This window comes from Thermochaetoides thermophila, assembly GCF_000221225.1.
Source record: "Thermochaetoides thermophila DSM 1495 unplaced genomic scaffold scf7180000011821, whole genome shotgun sequence".
Classification (NCBI taxonomy): Eukaryota; Fungi; Ascomycota; class Sordariomycetes; order Sordariales; family Chaetomiaceae; genus Thermochaetoides; species Thermochaetoides thermophila.
This window is the reverse complement of record NW_006383037.1, coordinates 278,936-300,971: the sequence shown is the minus strand read 5'-3', so window position 1 is coordinate 300,971 and position 22,036 is coordinate 278,936. Positions and strand designations below refer to the sequence as shown.

At 54.8% G+C, this 22,036-nt stretch overlaps 4 protein-coding genes across 4 annotated transcripts; 2 read left to right on the top strand and 2 right to left on the bottom strand.

Moving 5' to 3' along the window:
* Nucleotides 1-294: 294 nt before the first annotated feature.
* Nucleotides 295-2,044, top strand: CTHT_0059920 (putative GTP binding protein; the record flags this gene model as incomplete). Its single annotated transcript, XM_006696247.1, has 2 exons — nucleotides 295-322; nucleotides 396-2,044. 2 exons carry the CDS (start codon nucleotides 295-297, stop codon nucleotides 2,042-2,044), a joined length of 1,677 nt encoding a protein of 558 aa, XP_006696310.1.
* Nucleotides 2,045-2,756: 712 nt separating this feature from the next.
* CTHT_0059910 (uncharacterized protein) lies at nucleotides 2,757-6,152 on the bottom strand (the record flags this gene model as incomplete). Its single annotated transcript, XM_006696246.1, has 5 exons — nucleotides 2,757-3,451; nucleotides 3,533-4,182; nucleotides 4,238-4,989; nucleotides 5,045-5,821; nucleotides 5,883-6,152. 5 exons carry the CDS (start codon nucleotides 6,150-6,152, stop codon nucleotides 2,757-2,759), a joined length of 3,144 nt encoding a protein of 1,047 aa, XP_006696309.1.
* A 2,688-nt stretch (nucleotides 6,153-8,840) lies between these two features.
* On the top strand, nucleotides 8,841-13,145 carry CTHT_0059900 (MAP kinase kinase kinase-like protein; the record flags this gene model as incomplete). Its single annotated transcript, XM_006696245.1, has 2 exons — nucleotides 8,841-12,429; nucleotides 12,481-13,145. The coding sequence occupies 2 exons, from the start codon at nucleotides 8,841-8,843 to the stop codon at nucleotides 13,143-13,145; spliced, it is 4,254 nt and encodes a 1,417-aa protein (XP_006696308.1).
* Nucleotides 13,146-14,389: 1,244 nt separating this feature from the next.
* CTHT_0059890 (uncharacterized protein) lies at nucleotides 14,390-19,804 on the bottom strand (the record flags this gene model as incomplete). Its single annotated transcript, XM_006696244.1, has 5 exons — nucleotides 14,390-14,894; nucleotides 14,947-18,997; nucleotides 19,059-19,152; nucleotides 19,229-19,255; nucleotides 19,313-19,804. 5 exons carry the CDS (start codon nucleotides 19,802-19,804, stop codon nucleotides 14,390-14,392), a joined length of 5,169 nt encoding a protein of 1,722 aa, XP_006696307.1.
* Nucleotides 19,805-22,036: the final 2,232 nt, after the last annotated feature.

The following is a 22,036-nucleotide window of genomic DNA, read 5'->3' as shown; positions in this document are numbered from 1 at the left end:
TGACAAGGATGCAATTGTCAAAGTGCAGAAGAAAGAAAGGCGGTCAGTTGCACAGCCAAAACGAGTGAAGGGCTGGCTCCAGCAGACCCTGGAATCAGGGTCACTAACGGAGGGATTATGGGTCCGCGATAAGCTGATAAGCCGCCTTGTCAGGGCGGTGAGCAGCGGCACAAACTTTTGCAGAGAGCAGTTCCACTGCATTTTTTTCGACATCAATCACGACGTCCTCGATGAGCATCGTGACTGTGGTGGTGTTCAAGTGTTGGGGTTTAGCAAACAGAAAAATCTACAAAAATGGCCGGAACAATAAACAAGCCAAAGAGTGAGTTGCCCTGCTTCCGATGGCAAATACACGTTAAAATTCGACTTGAAATTCCGGGCTGACCTCATCTAAGAGCCCACCTCTAAGAGGAAGACGACCCGACTCCGGGCCAAGATCTCAAAACGCGCGGCTGAGAAAAAGCGCAAAGAGCGTAAGCTTGCTCGCAAAAACCCAGAATGGCGCAGCAAGCTGAAGAAGGACCCGGGCATCCCGAACCTGTTCCCTTACAAGGAGCGCCTGCTGCAGCAGATCGAGGAGGAGCGCATCCGGCGCAAGGAGGAGCTGCTGCGCAAGAAGGAGCTGGCCAAAGCGGCCAAGACGGGTGCCGACGGCGACAACAAGGATGACGAGCAAATGCAGGAGGACGATGAGCACATGATTCGGGAGGAGGAGCTCGATCTGGACGATGCGATGGACGAGGATGGCAGTGATGTCGACGAGAGCAACCCTCTCGCGGCGCTTGTGCGTAGCGCTCGTAAGGCGGCTGAGGAGTATGAGAAGGAGTTGCAGAGCGGGTCGGAGATGGACGAGGATGATGAAGACGACAGCGACGACGCCAGCGATGCCGGGTCCGATGCCGGCGTCATTACCGAAGTCCACGGTGGCGCTACCTCTCGCAAGGCCTACGACAAGGTTTTTAAGCAGGTCGTCGAGCAAGCCGACGTGATTCTGTACGTGCTCGACGCGCGCGACCCCGAGGGCACGCGCTCGCACGACGTCGAACAGGCCGTAATGGCCGCAGCTGGAGGTGGCAAGAGACTCATGCTGATCCTCAATAAAGTCGACCTGGTCCCTCCGCCCGTCCTCAAAGGCTGGCTGACCTACCTCCGGCGCTTCTTCCCTACCCTCCCTCTCCGTGCCTCCAACCCTGCCCCTAACGCCCGCACCTTCAGTCACCGCGACATCACCGTTCAAAGCACGAGCGCGGCCCTTTTCCGCGCGCTCAAAGCCTACGCCGCAGCCCGCAACCTCAAACGTGCCATTGCCGTCGGCGTGATCGGCTACCCGAATGTGGGCAAGTCCAGCGTGATCAACGCCCTGCTCTCCCGTCTTCCCGGCTCTGCCCGCGGCGGCCGCACCCCCTGCCCAGCTGGCGCCGAGGCCGGCGTCACGACCGCCATCCGCGCCGTCAAGATCGACAGCAAGCTGACCCTGCTCGATTCGCCGGGTATCGTATTCCCCAGCACAGCCTCCTCGCAAACTTTTATCCCGAAAAACCCCGTCGAAGCGCATGCGCATCTTGTGCTGCTCAACGCCATCCCGCCAAAGCAAATCGAGGACCCCGTACCAGCCGTCACACTCCTGCTCAAGCGGCTGTCGGCTACCCCCGAACTCATGGACCGCCTCATGCAAGTGTACGACATCCCGCCCCTGCTGAAGGACCCCTCCCAAGGCGGCGATGCGACGATGGATTTCCTAGTGCAAGTCGCGCGCAAGCGTGGCAGGCTGGGACGTGGAGGAGTGCCGAATATCCAGGCGGCCGCGATGACCGTTGTCACGGATTGGAGGGACGGGAGGATTCAAGGGTGGACGGAGCCGCCTAAGATTGCAGTCGAGGGGGTCAAGGAGGGTAATGAGGGTAAGGTAGTGAGGAAGATTGCGGATCAGGAGGTCGCGCCTGATCAGAAGATTATTGTGACGGAGTGGGCGAAGGAGTTCAAGCTGGCGGGTTTGTGGGGGGATGAAGAACAGACAGAAGAGGGGGATAAGATGGAGGCTTGAGAGGGGTTAGTGATAAAAGGGAGGGAGGATTTCTGGGTTGTTTGTTCCTGTTTATTGGTTGGTACATGATGCCGCCCTAGCTCAGCCGGAAAAGTATATGGTGCTGTTGCTATGGGACTACCTACCTAGTATTTTCTCTGCACACTCCAGGCGTTTAGGTGTCTTAGCAACTTGGACTGGGAAAGGAATACAAAAGTTGATAGATACGTGAACTTACAGGCTGTTCCCATCATGATGCAGATGTGAAGGAACCTAACTCCTCTCATTGTCAGCCAGGGTGTCACAGTCACTTGCTGTTTACAAGGAGCTTTATATTGCTTTTCATTCCCTATTTCCCTGCCGATACCCCATGCTTACCTCCTTTTTTTTTTTTTCACCTGGCTAAATTACCTACAAATCCCGTGAATGAATGTGTCCCATGCTATCAATGCCATGTACTCCGATACCCGCCAAGTTAATGCATGCTCCTTTCCTTTGATAAAGAAACCTCACAGCAATAGCAATCCCGTCTCAACACATGCTATGCCATACCAAGAGTCATCTATGTACGTAGCAAGCGGTGCTTTTTGATGGGTATTTTAAACGAAGTGAACACCAAGCCTAACCACCAACCAGCCAAATCGACCCCTTAGTGAATGAGTGAATGAATGAAGCACAACCCCTGATTTCAATGACAACCCGATCCAAACTATCAGTGACAGATGGAGTTCCGTCAAGAAAGGATGTCAATATCATCCAAATCCGTCGGATCCCATCCCAGCCTCTGATAAATACTCAGCCCCTTACCCTCGCCATCATTCTCTTTCTCATTCTTCACAGCAGGCTGATTGTTCCCACTGCTCTTCTCCTCAGCCCTCTTTGCAACCGCATTCCCATCCCCCAACCCCAACCCCCCACTAGCCCCTCTCTTTCCAGCCACACCCGATGACGTTGACGCCGACGGGAACAACAACCTACTCGCCGACCCTCCCCCCTTAACCGGCGTATCCTGCATCACCCCCAGTGCAGACCCCCTTGCAGCCGCCCGACTCCTCGCCGCAACAGGCGTCTCAAACAAACTCCCAAACATCCCGCCAGCAGGCGATGACGGAGGGATATTATCCCCCTCTTCATCTACTCTTCCACTCAACAGAGAAGAACGCAACGGTGTCGCCTGCACCCGGTCACCCGCCGCAGAGAGCTTGTTAGTGAACTTGCGGGGAAGGGTAGACTGGGGGACGATCGAGGCACTGGAGGGAGGAATTGCGTCTTGTGTAGAGGTAGCAGCGGTTGTGGAGTTGTGTGGGGGGGTCGGGGCGATGACCGCCGGCTGGGGAGGGACAGAGAGGGCGTCTTTGAAGCGGTTATTGGCGGGAGTTGCTTTAACTATTGTTGATGATAAAGAGGGGCGGGCGAGTTTTTTGAGTTCTGCTCAAGTTAGTTGGGTTACGTTGTGATATGGAGGAAAGGCGAAAAAAAGGAGGAGGGAGGGGGGGGGGTTGTATGTACTCTTGAGTTGACCGGCCGCTTGGGCCCTCTTCTCGGCAGCTTCGACGTATTCCTTGACAGCTGCCGTACGATTCGGCTTCTTCAGCGTCGAGATGGCGTCCCTAAGCTCAGCCTCGACCTGGGCCTTGCGCTTGGCTCGGAGATCCTCTGCGCTATTCCCAGAACTAGTCTCATTGCCAGCTCCAGCGTTGTTATTGGCATTGGAATTAGCCCTAGACCTCGCAGTCGTACTGCTACCGGTACTAGGTCCCAACCGACCCGGGAACATATTCACCGGCCGCTCCTTCAACGACCCACCTGCAGTCTCCGGCCTAGATGAAATGATTCCCAGAAGCCTGGGTTCACTAGCCTCACGCTTCAACCCTGGAACCACGGTGTTGCTAGCCGAGCGCATCAAAGCAATGGCAGTAGCAGGGCCCTGGGACACACTACGTCGGCTGCGTTCAACTGACAGGGCACGTTCCAAACGGCGGCTGCTGTCGCGCTTGGAGGCGGAGGATACACGCTTGACGGGCGCGCCGGGCTTGGCTTTAGTGATGCCGGTTGGCTTTGCGGCGGCAGAAGCCTTGGGTTTAGGAGGGGATTGTGCGATGGGACCGCCGAGTTTGCGGTTCAGGGCGTCGCAGGGGCTGGGGAGACGGGCGGAGAAGCTGGGTTGTCAGCATCTTTCGTCTTGTGAAATGCCGGAACCGATAGGAGACTTACAAAGGGATGATAATATCAACACAGAAATCCCTCAGAGGGTCTGAATGAGCACTCTTCGGCTTCTCAGCACCCTCACCGTCTGCGATGGCCTGCGTCTCAGCTAAGGCTTTGACCTCATCTAGGGCTGTTGTCTGCCAGATGCAGAGACGGTCAGCGTGGACGTCGAGCAGCACAGGCAGGTTGTGCTTGTTGCGCTTCTTGGCCGGCGGTTCCTGGCTGTTCTCCCTGTCAACAGCCTGGGGCTCCCCGCCTTGTTGTTGAACCTCGTTAGAGGAATCTTTTTGTTGAGGAGGTTGAGTCTGGGCCTCCAGGGCCAAGATCTCGAGAATGAGGATGATCTGCAGCTGAGTCTCCCTTCTCCTCAAGCAGGAAATGTGGAACTTGGTCTCCGTTGCCGACATGATCTTATCATCATCGTCGTCGACTCCACGCTGCTGAGGCTGGAGAGCGGTCCACCATTTTTTGATGTGCTCGATCTCCCCAGGATACAAACCATCTTTCCCAAGCTTGGGCTTCTTCCTCTTCCTCTTCTTCGGCCTAGAGCCCTTCTCGGAGTCATCGACAAGTGTTTTGATCCTGGCTACTATCTCAGGGATCGTTTCGCGATACTTCTTGTCGATGAGCACCGTATTTATGATGAGGCTTCTGAGGAAATCAATGAGGTCCTGCAAAGAAAACCTCGAGTCGGTGCTGTGCTGGAAGGCAGCTCTGGCCCTTGAAAGGGGGCCTTTTGCGAAGTATGCCAGTGAACCCTGCCAAAGTCAGCGTCTTTTGTGTCAAAAGGAATAGAATAGATCGCAAGCATACCTTGGAGTGATACAAGGCCTCCATATACTGAGTTCTGATAATCTGGAACAGCTCCTCTGCGCTCGGTTGTGCAAACGGATCATCTTCCTGCGCCGCATCCTGAGCACTCGCCTTCGCCGGGCTCGACGACGGGGCAACACTCTCCGCCGGCGCCGGCGGAGGAGCAGGTGAACTCGACTGACCAGGGGCCTGAGTCTCCTGCTTCTCCGGTAACGACACCTCAGGAGGAACTCTCGCATCTCCCAGCACACTCGGCGGCCTCGCCCCAACCACACTCGACGCTCGACTCCTCGCCGCCTGGCTCTCCGCCCTCTTACTACTCACAATACTCTGAATCTCCTCAATTGCCAACCTACGCCTCTTGTTCTCCTTGTACAAGAGTGGCGTCGTCAGGGGCAGATCGGTTTCCTCGGCTTTCATTTGCTTCTTCGGCTTCAAGCGCTCGCGACAGGCGACAAGAGCTTTTTGGCTCAACTGCCCGATGTCCACCCAGGCACCAAGTTTGCACAGAACGTATAGGCCGTTACCGTTGTTGGTACTGTTGGCGGGTTCGATGGCATAGATCAGGCCTGTTGTTTCGGAGCGCGCGAGGAGCACACTCGAGCCCATGCGCCCTTCGAGGTCGAGAATCTTAATCTTTGACTCGAAGAGGCGGCTCGAGGGGAAGTCGCCGTGGGGTTGGGACAGGTCGAGCGCAGAGAGAGGGAGATGTTCGCGGGGGAGGAGCATGAGGGGGTGCAGGATTCGGGGTTTGACGGTCAGGCTTGAGGGATAGGGCTGGGTAGTCATGTCAGTATAAACGACCATAACGGTTCATGGACATCGTAAGTACACTCACTTTCAGCACGATAGAAGCCTTCAACAAGCTGTCCATCCCCAAAACAGGTTCATTTCTCTTGCGCTTGCCAGACGCCGAGCCAGACGAGCCTGGGTCAGGCAAGCCCTGGCGACGGCTCAGATCGCCATTGCTAACAGGCGTTGGCACGCCGGCTGAGGTCGAGGGCTGAGACGAAGACGAAGGACCAGCTCTGCTCGACGGCCTAGTAAGAGAAGGAGGAGGTGAAGAAAGACGCGACGCTCCAGGACCGGGCCCTGCGGCAGCAGACATGGCGAAGGGTAGACGACGGCGAGGTTTCAGTGGCGCATGGTCGAGATGAGAGGGATCATATCATGAACAATGACAACAAGGGAAACTCGGATAACATAAAACGGTGTTAAAGCATTTGTTAAGGGGGGTGTATCTATATTTTTAGAGTGGACTCTGTCGGTTTGGTCTGGTCGGTCTGGGAGGTCAGGGCCTGGAGAGGTACAAGCGCGGCGCGTGTTCTCGTTAATTGCATCTGCCGCGGACGTGGACGCGTCGTGGCGTTTAATTGGCGGATGGACATGGACGCGCCAAAGTTCAGCCAATCATGGTGCTCTTATGCACAATGAAGTGGGACAGCGGGGCAGCCAGCCTCCCCTCCGTTCTCAACAGCTTCATGTGAAACTTAAATAAGTCTATTGATGTATCTGCTCTAAGTTGGGACTCAATTTCTTGTAGTGCAATAGCTTATCTTCTATGTATGAGCAGCAAACAGTTCCATTTTCCTACCAAGAGGTGGACCTACATTGGTGCAACCAGGGCGTTAATCAGTTTGATCTTTTTTTTTTTGTGGGAAGGTAAGTTAAGGCTTTGTTGAGGATGCTTACTGTAGTTTGTCGTTAACATAGCCTGTATGGAATTGGCTGTCGTAATCTCCCGGGCTATGCCAACCGTTTCTGGGTCAGATGGGTCAACGTACCACGGCTTTCTCTCCTCTGGATCTGGCGTCGAGAAGCATCACAAAGATTGATTGATCAGTATCACGGCCGTCTTAGTCTTCTCGTTGTGGTTTAGAACTGTATTATCCAGGAGACTCTGACTGCTAGTCAACTTGGAGCTCACGCGGCAAAACATGTCATCTGTTTTTTTTTTTTTTTTTTTTGGTTTTTTTGGTTTTTGGTTTTTTTTGGTTTTTTGGGTATACGCCCTCGTGCGCCAACAGACCACGTGCGGTGGTGTGGCGTATCTCTTGAAGTACTCAACATTGTCGATTATGATACTCTTCCCTTGACTGATGAAGCTTGCCAACAAGTTAGCTATAGGCTGTTGTCACGATCAGGTGGCAACCACGGGTCAAAGGCTTCCTGACCAATATACACTTGTTTTTAGGTCACAGTGAGACCCCAATATTGGCAAGGTCCTCCGTCCTTGGTGAAACCGATAAGCGACAATCGATCCTGCACCCTGGCCCAGGCATTTGCTCGTGTGCCCTGCTACGCTACCTCAATGAAAGGTTCTTCCTCAAGATCCCCAATCTCTGCTTTTTTTTTGTTGACGTCTGTCATTTACGCGCCATTGGCTAAGAGCCGAACCCGGACTGCGTCGTCGGGATTTGGTCCGTAGAAGTTAATGCCGAGCGCTGCGGCGTACGTGGTGGACTCTAGAGCAAGAATAATATTGCGTGCTTCCGCGAGGGCAATGATGGAGAAGAGGGTGTCAGACATGACTGTCAGGGGTTGCTAAAGTAGGTCATTTGCAAGGGAGAGCACAATCACTTATAAAGAGGAGAAGAAAGTGGTGATTTGAAAGCACCGCATGTCCATTCGTCGAGAGAGCCAGTCCGGCTTAGAGGTAGGCAAGAGTCAGTGGTAAAGTCTTGCTCCCATGATTCTAGTCTAGTCTCTACTTTTCAAAACCTGACCAAATAACTCAGAAAACAAGGTCAACCATGGGATTACCTTTCAACAAATAGCCTCCTTCATCTCGTTCTTAGCAGATATCCTGCTCATGATTCAACCTTATTCAACCCGGGTTCAAGAGCAGCCGCAACTTGGGCCTGAAAACTTCCGCGTTGCTGCTCGACAGGACAGAGAGCTCATCTGCTTGTGTTCCTTTCTGGAGGGTTCGGAGTGGCAATTCCGTAAGGAGACTTGTCTGATCATGAAAGTCAAACTACAGACAAGCAATCGTCGCTATCAGCTATCAAATTTGACAACACTCGAAAACTCGACGTTGAAAATGAAAGAAGGCTGAGAACCGGCAGGTTGAAGTCAGTGCATGCGATAACCAAGACCATGTGGAGCATAATTTGAGTTGTGGGTCTGATCGGAGTGGGTCCAAGCAGTGATCTTCATCTCCCCGCGCGAGCTTGGGTCCACCGCTAGCCTGGCAAATCATTCGCCAGCACAGTTTGCTCTTATCCTCCACACCCGTCGGAGGTCCCAAGACAACCACAAAGCTCCCTGCCGCACAGCTCAAGAGACATGATATGATATATCGACACGGCAGCGTCCCGTGCATCGCTAACTCGTGGACCGTGGCTAGCTTGAATTCCTTGCCACGGAAACCCATCCTTTGGGTCCGTCAAGCGCTTGGTGTCGAATTGGATCGTTGATCGAGTCAGCTAGCGACCGTGCGGATGGGCAACAAATCGCATTCCACCTTTTAAAAGAAAACCCATCCCGTCGATCATCGCAATTGGCAGATTCCATCGCCCACCATCGCCCACCATCGCCCAGCATCGCCCAGCTTGTCGGGATTGCCGCTGTGTGCGTGGTCGCAGGTGCTTGCTGGCTGCCATTCTCGACCAATCCGTCGATGCAAGTTTCCGATGGACAAGCACACTTTACTCGCTGGCTAGACCTGAAGCAAGTCACATGTCCTGGAGCGAGAGGGTGACGCAGAACTCTGCCGTTGCGCCGCCAGCCCTCCCTTCCATCATAAGCGTTTAGTCTTGTCCTACCCTAGGCCTATCCTGGCTTGAGATCTGAAATGGCGTCCGAAACCTCCCCGCGAACCGTCCGCTTCTCCCAGCCCGACGGCGACGACCACCATGGTCGCCCGGACAGATCCGTGAACGGGACCCGCCAGCAAAACCCCATATCGTCCGACACGGACATCTCGGCTTCGACCGGGTCCCTGGGTTCCACAGGTGACCTGCTCTCAAGCCCACATCCGGGAGATGACGACCAGGATGATGACCAGGACGACGACCTCGCTTCCCTAGGCCGCTACGTCGAGTCGACATCCAACGCCCACTCCCATCCTCAAACCACCTCAGCCCCGAATGGCCCCAGCAGCCGACAGCGCAGTTCAGGCGAGTCCTCTTCATACTCTACCGGCAATAGCAACACCTCGCGGCCCCAGCGTCCTACTGGCCCTGTTCGAACACCGTCAAGCACATATCAGCCCTATGCCCAACGTAGGCCTCAACAGTCATCTCAACCGAGCTACATGAGCAGTAGCGGGGTTTCGCATGGTAAAGAAGTGCTTCGCCCGCGCGGAATGGGCTCAGCTACCTTTCGCAACCAAGAGCGCGAATACATCAGGAGACTGCGGCAGCAATTATATCGTAACGACTACTTTGATACCTTTACCTCAGGAGACCACGACTCAGACTCGGAGGGAGAGACCCCCTCGTCTGAGGGTCCATTTGACAGCTACGAGGACGCTCACATCATGTTTGCTGCCACCGATGGAGGTCAGGTCACCGAGGAGGATCTGAGGATTCCCTCGAATCTCGAGCGCCTGGAGTGGCATTGCATGCTAGAGACCGTATTAACGGGCGACGTCGTGCGTCAGGAGAAGAAGCGCATCATAGACTCTACGGACGGCGAGCCCCCCGATAGTCCACAGAAGAGACAGGAGCTGTGGATGGGCGTCCGGGCCCGTGCCTGCGGTCGTCGGCTAAATGTACAGAAGAAGGTGATTGAGGAGGCTCGCCAAGGCCTGGATACCGCCGTGAACGAGGTCATCAACTTCACGATTGCCGGTGAGCGTGTTGCCGGGAAACCGCCCGTTGAGCAGGTTCGTGACGCCCTGGCCAAAATTGACAAGATCGAGGCCATGTTTCCGTCACACAGGGCTCTCAAAGAGGCTCTCAAACCCGTAACCTACCAGTCCTACGTGGAAACGTGCGACGCACTCATCTCGTGGTACAACGTCAACGAGATGATCAACACGCGCCTGGCTATCCTAAAGAAGTGGGTTGGTAACGAGGATCTCGATTTTCAGCGGCCAAAGGACTCGTCGCGCCAGGGCAATGGCCTGGGCGACGAGACATCTTTCCTCGACCGCCTCATGAAGGAAGAGGGCCTCAAGTCACTGCACGAAGACAATGGCGAAGACGGCAAGCATCTCAAGCGGAAAAGCATGCTGGACGGCATCTCCATGGTCATCGCTAAGGCTAAGGACACGCTGATTCAAAATGCAGAGGCCTTTCAGAAGCGTCATTTGCCGCCGTACATCGAGGAATTGCTTACCCTCATTAGCTTCCCGTCGCGGTTGATTGAGGAAATTATCAAGGTCAGACTGGAGTATGCCAAGAAGATGAAGGAGTCAGTCCAGCATAACCACCTAATGCAGGGCCAGATGATCTCGCAGTTTCAGGTGCTGCTGAAGCTGGCTATCAAGATCAAGGCGGAGTACACCACTATTTCTCAGCCGGAGCCGGGCTGGGATCTGCCCCCCTGCATCGACGAGGATTTTGACCGTGTCGTGCTCGATGCGCTCAAGTACTACTTCAAAATGCTCAACTGGAAGCTCAGCGCCAACAAGAATACCTTCAAAGAGGCTGAGCTTTTGCTTCAAGAATGGGGCTTCTGCAACGAGATCGGAAGCCACCTATCTTACGGCGATGTTGAGGTAGCCGAGCAGTTTAGTGGGCTGACCTACAAGGCTTTCAACCGCCTGAACCAAACGTTCGAGAAGGAGCTTCAGAAGAGAGCTAAGGAGTCCGTGACAGAAATGGGCAAGCGGTACAAGCAGACGCTTGACTCTGTGCGGCTGCGCCAGCGTAAGCTGCAGCGCTTCTCGAGGATGCTGAGCGATCATTATGAGAATGCTTGTGACTTTGCCGTGGCGTTTGGGCCGGAGAGGCTGCAGGAGCTTTTGGAAAGGCTGGTTGAGTCGGGGCATTTTCAGATCATTACCGGCAATTCGGAGCATGATGGCGTGCTGATTATTGCATCGCCGTCGCTTCGGAATCGTGAATCGGAGATTCAGCGGCTAATGAGCACCTTCTCGTATGAGTCTGTGTCTGAGGACCCGACGGACCCTTACATTCTCATCCTCAAGGCCGAGCAGCAACCTGCGTGGTTCGGTCCTAGATTACACTTACCTGTCCGCGAAGTACCTCTAGATATCAAGCTTGGCCATCTCCGGCTCATCGCTGGAGGCTCACAGTCGCGTCTCACCAACGCTAGGAAGGCCTTCCTCGACAACGTCGACATGCACATCGATCTTGTCGTGGAGCAGCGGTCTAACCTTCACAAGGTCAATATGCGCATGATGGAGATCCGGAAAGTCGCCTTCAAGCTGTCCAACGCCTACATGGACAGCGTCGAGACCATCCGCCGCCAGACCAAGGGCCAGAACCTCCAGGAGCTGATCCAGACCTGCTTCATCTTCGCCACCGAGTTTGGCCAGCGCTCCCTGCTGCTCATGGACAACAACCGGCGCACGATGAACAACATGAAGCTGACCAAGCTTGCGCTAGACTGGGTAAATTTTATTTGCGAGGATTGCATCGCTAGTGACAGGAAGACGTTCCGCTGGACGGTGCAGGCGCTTGAGTTTGCCAACCTCATGACCAGCGGGCGGAATATCCTCATGCTCAGCGACGACGAGTGGGTCCGGCTGCGTGCCAACGTGGCAGGGTGCATGGCACTTCTGATCTCGCACTTCGACATCATGGGCGCGCGGTCTACCATCGTCGCGGCCCAGGCCGAGCGTCAGCGCGTGGGAGAGCTTAGGGCGCAGCTCGAGCGGCTCGGCCAAGGCCAGTTTGTGGACGACGAGATGTCAGCCAAGATTGTGGAGCAGCGCCGTTTGGGGGAGCTCGCGGATATCGAGGAGAAACGCAAGCAGATACTGCTCGAGCGCTCAGCGATGGGCCGCGTGCTGGAGGTGTCGAATGAGATTGATCGGACGCTGGCCTGGCTCTCGTCCACGGCGACGAACTTTACCATGCGCTGGCAGCAGGGCAATTTTGTGGGTGGCGGGACCTTTGGCAACGTGTATGCGGCTATGAACCTCGACACGGGCCAGTTGATGGCTGTCAAGGAGATTCGGCTGCAGGATCCGAAGTTGATCCCCCAAATCGCGACGCAGATTAGGGACGAGATGAGGGTGCTGGAGGCGGTGGATCATCCGAATGTGGTGTCGTACTATGGGATTGAGGTCCATCGCGATCGGGTGTACATGTTCATGGAGTACTGCTCAGGCGGGTCGTTGGCAAATTTGCTCGAGCATGGGCGCATTGAGGATGAGCAGGTCATCATGGTTTATGCGCTGCAGTTGCTGGAGGGTCTGGCCTACTTGCATGAGGTCAAGATTGCCCATCGGGATATAAAGCCGGAGAGTAAGTTCCCTCTTTCCCAACCCCTTTTAGTTTCCCTACTAACATCCCTAGACATCCTCCTCGACCACGACGGCGTAATCAAATACGTCGACTTCGGCGCAGCAAAGCTCATCGCCCGCCAGGGCCGCACCATGATTAACCAGGACCTGACCTCCACTAAGCCCAACAAGTCCATGACCGGCACCCCGATGTACATGTCGCCCGAGGCCGTTAAGGGCGAGAACACGGGTCACTTCGGCGCCGTCGACATCTGGTCCCTAGGCTGCGTCATCCTCGAGATGGCTACCGGCCGTAGACCCTGGTCAAACCTGGATAATGAATGGGCCATCATGTATAACATTGCGCAGGGGAATGCGCCGCCGCTGCCGACAACGGATCAGCTTTCGCCACAGGGGATCGATTTCCTCAAGAGATGTTTTGAGCGGGATCCTGCCAAGCGCGATACGGCGATGGATCTGTTGCAGCATGAATGGATCATGACCATCAAAAATCGGGTCGTGGATCCGCCGGCTACGCCGAGCAGTGAGGCTAGTGCGATGCTAGGGGGTCCTGCGGGAGGAGGAGGAGGACCGGGGACGGCGTCGATGAAGAGTGTGGTTTCGATTGATGGGTCAGGACCGCAGCCTCCGTCGGGACAGGTGACGGGGATGGGGACGGGGAGAAGCGTGCAGCTTGAGCCCGGACCTCTGCTGAGGATGGATCAAGTGGGAACTTGATTGGGTGTGAAGGGATCGATGGGCTACTCTGCTCCTTAGCTGATCATTGTTTTGTTTCGTGGCTGCTTTGTGGGCTTCATGATACATAAAGAAGGGATGGATCCTTTTGTCTCGTCAAGTTGAGCATGCAGGGGGAGTAGGTATGTCTTTTCTTTTTTCTTTTTTCTTTTTTTTTTTTTTCAGTCGGTCGCAGGTCGATACCCGGATTGGAGCCAGTATACGCGAGGTAGTTGGTAATGGAATTAATTATAGTTCATCTATCTTGTTGTCTTCTGCTTTGGATTACAGTGCACGGATGATTCCTCGACATCGGAATTTAAGTCCTTGTTGAGCGATCTTCTCTGCTGATGGTATTGATGAGGATGAGCCATGGCAAAGCAACATTGTGTTGCTCGCAACTCCAGCCTTACTGAATACTCTAAGGCATAAGAATCCACAGCTGTATGAAGTGACAAACCTCTTAGTCCCCTCTTAACAACTACTCCTCTACCTTCTCACTCCCTTCACACTTTCACATAATTCACGTGTGATCATCTGTAATGCATGCATAGCAAAGAAGTCATAAGACCTCCCTTGTAAGTAACAGCTAGGTAAACTGTCACCCTCTCACTCCTCATACATCATCACATTCACATCTACCCCTAATCAGCATACCCACTGCCCACTCCAGTCAGAACCCGTGGCCCCCCCCCCCCCCCTTTGACAAAACCCCGCCCCGTCCACCTCCAAGCATAAGAATCACCGCATAATACAGCCAGTCAAGCAGATCAATAGTGTAGCATAGGTAGCATAGCAATAATCGGCAACGCCAGTCAGCCAGTAAAATAAGATAATACTAAGAATGCTTGTTGTTGTAGCTTAACCTCACGCAATCCATCAACCAAAATCAACCAGTCCCAAACCAGTTGACTTCAATCCATCAAGCACAACACCTAATCCTGCCCATCCATCGATCACATACAGCCTCCATTCCATCCAGCCAGCCCCCCATAACCACTAACCTCCGATCCTAGTAGTAACAGTAAAGTAGGTAAAACCCTAGACCTAATATTTTTTGCGCCACATAACCGATGCCATGCAATCAATCAACAATCAGTAGTAAAAGAGATGTGTCGAGTGAAGAATAACACGAAACACTGTCCTCGTCTTTAAAAGACTTCAAAGACATATGATGACCATAATCACAACGCTCTGTCTCACAACCCACATTCCCCACATCACTCATCATCCTCCAGCAGGCTCTTCTAGTACGGACTCCTCCTAGCCGGCGGGGAATGACTGTGATGCCACGATGAAGACGAATGATGCCTCAACGGTACACTGCTCCCGCTACCCCCACCACCGTTGGAGCTCCCCCGACTGTTGTTAGCCAGATCAGGTCGGCGCCGGTAGAAGCTGAGCCTGTCATCATCGTAGTAGGCGCGCCGCTTCGCGTCGCTGGAGCCCACATCGCTGGCACGGCGGTCGAGGTCATTGCGACGTTCCTCATGGCGCTGCTCGCGGCGGTCGTCACGGTAAGGGTCACGCGAGGGTGGGGGACGACGAGATGGTTGGTCGCGATCGCGTTCACGGGGAGGTTCGTCACGGTCGCTTGGGATCTCGCCATCCTCGAGGTCGGGGTTCTTGGCCTTTGCCTTCTCTTCCTCCTCCTTCTGACGATCGGCCTCGGCAAGGCTGACGTACATCTTTTGCAGGCGCTTGCCTGACACCTTGACGTCACCGAGCGGCCAGATGTCGGAGAGGAACTCCCTGGTTTTCGTTAGAAGGTCATCATGCTGTAGGCTGTCTTGAGGGTTCCTACCAGAACTGCTGCTCAAGCCCCTCAAAATTGGGCCCATTCTTCTCCTTCAGGCCGCGCAGGAAGTTACCAAAGGCACGAATCTCGGCACCCAAGAACTTGGCACGCTCCTTTGCAATGGGCACGCGTTCCTTGGAGTAGATGATCCGCTCAATGTTCTCCTGGAGCGGGCGCAGAATAGACCAGACGACCTGGACGTTGTCATTGGGATCGATCTTGTCGTCCGGGATCTTGGTAAGCTCATGGAACCGCTCGACGGCCCTGGCACGCTCCCGCTTAAGGCGCTCCATAGTTTCGGGGTCCAGTTTGGGCTTCTCCTTCTGATCCTTGCCACTGGTCGCCTTCTTGTCGTGCTTGGCGTCGCTGTCAAGCCGCCTCTGCTTGGAATCGCGATCGTCGTAGTCGTCGTTATACTTACGCTTATCGGGCCTAGGCGTGCCGCGGTCGTTGGCGTTGCTGTAGGACCGATGGTGATCGCGATCCCTCTGGGAAGGTTTCTTCGACATAGACGGCGCAGGAGAAGCCGACACAGAGTTCTGCTCGCTGCGGCGGATGCCGTTTGTCAGGAGCTTCTTGCTTCGATGGTGATTCTCCACGGCCTTCTTGGCGTTTTCGTCATTAGAGTATTTCGCCATCAAGACCGAGAGGAGATATTCGGAGCGCCGGACGAGGTGGACAGCGCCAGGAGACTGGATGGTCTTGTCGTCAGTGCGACGACGCTCCTCCTTCTTGTCAACCCGGTGCTCTTCCAGGAAGAACTTGTCTTTCATGCCCAGCTGCGGATCATCCCGGATCTGAGTCCAAGCGCCAAAGCCGTACTTGTCAATGCCGACAAGGAGCATGGCGTCTTCCCTGGCACCCCATTCACAAGTGTAAGAAGCGGCCTTTGTGGCCTCTGGCAGACGGAAGGACAAAGCATCTCCGTGCTCCTTTTCGTGCTCCCTCAATACACGGCGCAGCAGCTTGAGCTGAGGCGGGCGCTCAATGACCGTCTCGGCATTTATCTTGCGGACTTCACCAAAATCGACCAGAACAGCCTTCTTGTCCTTCTTGGCTAGTGGTTTGCCAGCCTTGGCCTCTTCCTCACGGAGCTTCTCGTTGTTGGCCTCGATTGCCTTCTTGCTGACCTCAATGAGCTCATCAATGATGGACTTGAGGTAGCCACGATCGCGGTCCGTAAGACGGGCATCATGAACAATCTCCTCTTCGCGCTCCTCAAAGTTGCCATAGCGGAAAAATGCCCGGATGAGGTTGCGCGTCTCCTTCTCGCCAAGAGGACGACGGGGATCAGTGAGCAGAGCACGCTGCTCCTCGAGGTCTTCAGCCTCCCTTTCGCGCCAACGCTTCTTGATGCGCTCCTGACGCTCGATTTCAGCGCTCTTCTTGGCGCTCTTAAGAGCAGCCTTCCGAGGAGCAGCCTCTTCCATAGCCTTCTGAAGGTACTCCTCGTGCTTCTTTTTCTCCTCCTCAGCCTTGATGGCTGCGAGCTGGTCGGCAGGAATGATCTGGTCCCAGTCGAGCGCGTTCTCGTCGAGCTTGACATCAGTGACCTGCATCCAGTTATCCCAGTCGATGCCACCAGTGCTGAGGTTGATCTTGTCGTCAATGTCCGTCTTGGTAACCTCAGCGTTCTCCAGAATGGCATCAATGTCGAGCTGTTCCAGCTTCTGCTGGTTGCCCGTCTGCTCGAAGAGGTTCTGAGACCGCATCTTGAGAATCATGGAGATATCTTCGGCCGTCTTGGCCTCGTCGAACTTCAGACCCTTCTCCTTGAATTTTTCGCGGAGGGCCTTACCCTCGGCGTCGGTCACACCAGCTTGGATGGTGAGGTACTCGAGGAACAACTTGTTCCTCGCGCGGGTGACAACTTCCTCCTCAATGGTCTGCTTTGAGACCAACCGATAGACGTTGACTGGCTTCTTCTGACCGATACGATGAGCACGTGCCATTGCCTGAAGATCGGCCTGGGGGTTCCAATCGGAGTCGTAAATGATAACAGTGTCAGCAGTCATTAGATTGATGCCGAGACCACCAGCACGAGTCGACAGCAGGAAGCAAAAGTCCTCGCTGTCTTCAGCATTGAAGTGTTGAATAGCCATACGGCGAGGACCGGCAGGAATAGTACCGTCCAGCCGCTGGAACTGGTAACCACGAATGCGGAGGTAATCGCCAAGAATGTCGAGCATCTTGACCATTTGACTGAAAATCAAGACGCGGTGACCATCGCGCTTGAGCTTGGCAAGAAGCTGATCGAGCAGCATCATCTTGCCGCTGCTGGTAATGAGGCCCTTGATTTGGTCCTCACGACGGGTGCTGCCGTTGAGCACACGCTCCTCGGCGCCTTGGAACATGTAAGGATGGTTGCTGATCTTCTTCAGCTCCATCATGATGTTGAGAAGAGATTGCTTGTGACCACTGGCGTCACGAAGCGCGGCATAGTTGCGTGTAAGGATGTTCTTATAATACTCGAGCTGAATGTCCGACAGCTCAACACGAATGATCTTCTCCGTCTTGGGAGGAAGATCGGACTCGACAGTTTCTTTAGTACGACGTAAGATATACGGAGCAATGGCCTGGTGAAGCTCGCGCAGCTTCTCCTGAGTGCGCTGGCGTCGGGCCTCGTCCTGCTCAGCATCACCAGTTCCCTTGTTGTCCGCACTCGACAAGGCCTCGAGTTCGTCATCGATCAGAACTTTACCTGGATTCAGGAAGTCCAAAAGAGCGGACAGCTCGGCAAGATTGTTTTGGATAGGGGTACCAGTGATGAGAACTTTACAGGGGATCCCGAAACTGTTGAGCTTGATATATAGTTGAGACTCGCGGTTCTTGAGGCGATGAGCCTCGTCAACAGCAAGGACTTGCCACTTGATGGGCTTCAAGTGGTCCGCGTCGGCAAGGATGTAATCATATGAGGTGAGCAAGACGTTAAACTTCGTCTTCTTCGGGTTACCATCGATGAAGAGCTCGTACTGGCGAATGATCGAACGAGCCGATTCCGGGCCGAGATAGACGACATAGTTGAGGTCTGGAGCCCAATTGTTGAAGGTATCACACCAAGCAGGAATCACACTGAGCGGGGCAACAACGAGGAAGGGACCCTCCTGGCCACGATCGTTGCGCAGCCAGCTCAGGAATGACACCGTCTGAACAGTTTTGCCGAGACCCATTTCGTCGGCCAGAATGACATTGTTGCCACGCGTCCAGTTAAGGGCGAGGAAGTTGAGACCCTTCATCTGGAATTCGCGAAGCTCGCCGCCCTTGATGTAGTCGGGCTGCTTCTCCAACTTCATCATGCGGGTGCGTGTCTCCGGGTTAGACTGCTTGCGGTCCGACTGCCAGGAGCGCGTCGACCGATCGTAAAACTGGTCGATCTTGTCCTGGGCTTGACTCTGGATGAGCGAAGCATCCTCCCAGGTACACTCATCGTACTGGAGGCCCTTCCACTTGACGAAATACTGAAGGCCGTCATCGCCATCACGGACGGCAACAATACGCTCGACCTTGGTGTAATCTTCGAGGGCTTCCTCTTCGCGTTCCCGGTCGAGCATCCACTGCTCGCGCTGCTCAGGGGTGATTTCGTCACCGCCAAACTGCAGGTCGAGCTCGTACTCAACCACCTTCTTGAAGTAGTTTTCCAGACGCCGGAAGCCGCGGAAGCCGGCAACGGACTCGGTTGTCTCCCAGGTGTTATGGAGGTGCGACTTGCCCTGCCACTTGATGAAGTACTCGAAATCATGTCGGGTAACATCCGGCGTGATCTCGACGCCCGGTTTGGGGCGATGACGAAGGATCTTCTCGATGTAGGGCGAATTATCCTCGACCTCAGCGGCCCAGTAGCCGGGGGTCATATTTTCGTCTTCCTCATCTTCAAGATCGCTTTCTTGATAGGTACCAGCCGACACTTGGGCAGCGCGACGGCTAGACCATCTTTGGACGCCTTGCAGTTCTTGCCGGCGGGCCTTTTTCTGGAAGCTGCGAGCCTTGGCACCGCCATAGGTATCTGAATCTGAATCGTCGATAGATGGTTGCCGAGCTGGGGTGCCGCGCTTGGAAGCTGCATGCGGTCAGCCACGATCGTCGACAGCAATGTTCATAGGAAGAGGATCGAAACGCACCAGGCTGGGACCGTTCCACGCGGCGTTTCTTCGTCGTCTTACGGGCTGGGGCGGCATCGGATTCAGAGGACTCGTCGTCATCCTCCGACTCAACCTGTCATAATAGGATACTACGTTAACCCGAGAACATCAGGACGGACGACAAGAGAGTTGGGGGCAGCAAGACTCACGATCTTCCGCCTTTGTGTAGGGCGAGACTGGATGACAGAAAGTCAGCCAACAACACATACGCAAACGGCGGGATATGAACATACACTCCGCCTCAGACCATATAGCTCGGGGTTCTCCCGGATATACTCGTCATCCATGATCGAGGTGGCCTTGCGCTTGGCAGCAGGCCGGCTCGATGTGGACGCAGGACGCGGGGCGGCGCCGCTGTTGTTACTGTGTTCAGATGTTGGGCTGGGCTCGGCGACGAAGTCCCCATCGTCGGCCCGGTCATTGTTGCTGGCCGAGTCAGACAACATCTCTTCGTCTTCCTGGGCCGGCTCGGGTTCGGCACCCTCGTCCGGCGAGCCGACGGCATCGGCCGACGCGGGCGACGGCGCGTCATTTTGTGGGCTCTGAGCATCTGAAGCGTCGTTTTGGACTCGAATTACGGGAGTGGCATGAATAGTAGAGTCGTCTGGGCTAGGGATATTATGGCCATCGGCCGAACCGGGATCCGGTGATGTTGACATTGTGAGAGAAGCGCGGCTCTGCAGCTGTGCCTGCGGGAGGACGACGATGTCAGTTACAGCATTCATGATCGGACTGGATCGCCAATTGGGGGAATCAGTAGAACACGCGCGCGCGACCCGACACCAGCCAGCGAGGGCCCGAACCGACGCAGAATCGCGTCTCAATGATGCTTGTCGCATCGGGGGTCGTGTAAGTGATGGGCACAAGGCTGTAAGTGATGATAGGAGGGCATTGCAGCCGCCCAGCAGGCACCAGCGCGCAAACGACGGGTCAAATGACATCGGCATCATCGCCAGCAGCGATTTCCATCAATCTTCGAGCGGCTTGGGTCGCCAGATGGGCGGGACGGGGGCATATCGATGAGCAGGGCCCAGGTTTCGATGGCCGACTTGATGGGCAAGACGCGGCGGATCACGACCGTGACAGCAGGTGCAGCAGCAGAAGAAATCAGGGCAGCACACAACTTTCTCCCACTTACACAACAATAGAAAAATATCCGCTGGCAGCAGGCCGCAGCCAGACCTGCTCCGAGGATCTGGATGAACGAGAGTCGCTGGGGTGCGGGGAGTGGTGGTGGTGGTTAGAGGTGGGCGACCCCAGCGTGGTTTAGTGATGGTGTAGCGGAATTTCGCAGTGCGTGCTTGTTCGCGGAGGAGAAGAACTGGAAAATGGTGAGTGACCCAGCCAGGAACCAGTCACCCACTCCCAGTTGGCCTGTGCTGCCTGCCCCCGGTGCAGAGAAGTGGGTCCGCCAGCTGGGACCTGCTGCACTTGCCCCACCCTGCGCCTGTTGGTAGTGGGGATTGGCTCGATTGGCTCTTGCCGTCGGCGATGTGGACCCGTTTCACCGAGGCTGGCAGCTGGCGGGGCGAGGTGCTGAAACCTGGGTGTGCTGCTGCTCAGCCTGGAGCTGCTGCCACGCTGTGCAATTGGACGGGTGAATTCACTTGCTGCTTGCTGTTGCTGCCGTTGGCCGCTTGCCTCGTACCACTGACAAGGCGGATGCTGCAGAGATGCCCTTGGAAAAAAGGGATTGTGCTTGGGATGGGAAAGTCAAGTGAAGATGCCAGGTATCAAAGACTTGGCTGGAAAAAAAATTTCAGGGGAAATTACCTCGTTGTCGATAGTAAAGATGCGACAATGATGATGATCCCGGTACAGAAGTTAAGAGAATTGGAAACGACAGCAATGATCAACTCGGTGTGGAGTGAGCAGTTGAACTTGTGGCGGTGAGCTTTCAGTGTAGTGGCAGTTGCAGTTGGAAGGATTGACTGAGAAGGCGAAAGCGGGAGAAAGTCGAGGGCGACAGCAGTTAATGGGCCTCAAATAGGTGGTCGAGGATGACGACGGGACGACGCCAGGACGCAGGCTCAGTTTGGGACAACAGGGCTACGGCAGCAACCACGGCGCTGCTTTGATGGGACGGCGACGAGGACCTATCACATTGGATTTATACTCGGATCTCTACGTCAAAAACGCCCATAAACAACGTGTGCATTGATTGTCCAAGCACTCTTTCGACGTATAAGAAGAAAACTCATGATTTTACAAGTCCTATACTGTGTCGTCACAGAGTTTTCAGATGGCATGCCCGGGAGGGCTGCTGTCCGCAGCAAACTCCCGATGGGTGATCTCAACACGCCGGTGGGCCGAGTCTTAGAGGCAACAGCGCCGACAATGACGCTTGGCCGGAACGGGTGTGCACTCCACAGAGAGTATCCTTAAGGTGTTGAGATCTGTTTCACAGATGTGGCCGTTGATATGGAAAGGGATTAAACCTGCGTGATACCCCTTATGGTCCCGTTGCTGAAATGAGGCCAGTGATGCCTAAATTTATGGTTCAGACAATATTTACTTGTGGGACAAATTTCGTAGTCTCTCATTTTTGGTATGTGCCTCAAACACCGATCAACTCTTATGCCACATTGCGTCCTCAGGATCACCAAGTTGTCATGTTGGATGAATGTTATCCTCAGTCCCAGGGCTGGTGTCGGAGCTCAGCCTGGCGCCACAGTGTTAGCCTATCACTGGCGGCCGATTTGGGCTTACGGCTTTCTGGCGCCAAGCTTTGGATCTCTACGTGTCAATGGTGGATCCATGGCAATTTTGCCCTGCCCCTCCCTCCACAATCAAACGGCCAGCAACATTTTCGCAGCACCTTCACGAGCTCGACCCACCGGCGCCCCTCCCTGGCTTTGCATCCACGGTTATCACCATCCCGTCCTTCTGTTCCTCCACTTCCATTCTCGCTGGCACGGTGCACTGCAGTATTGATATCTCCATACACCTGCCTTGAA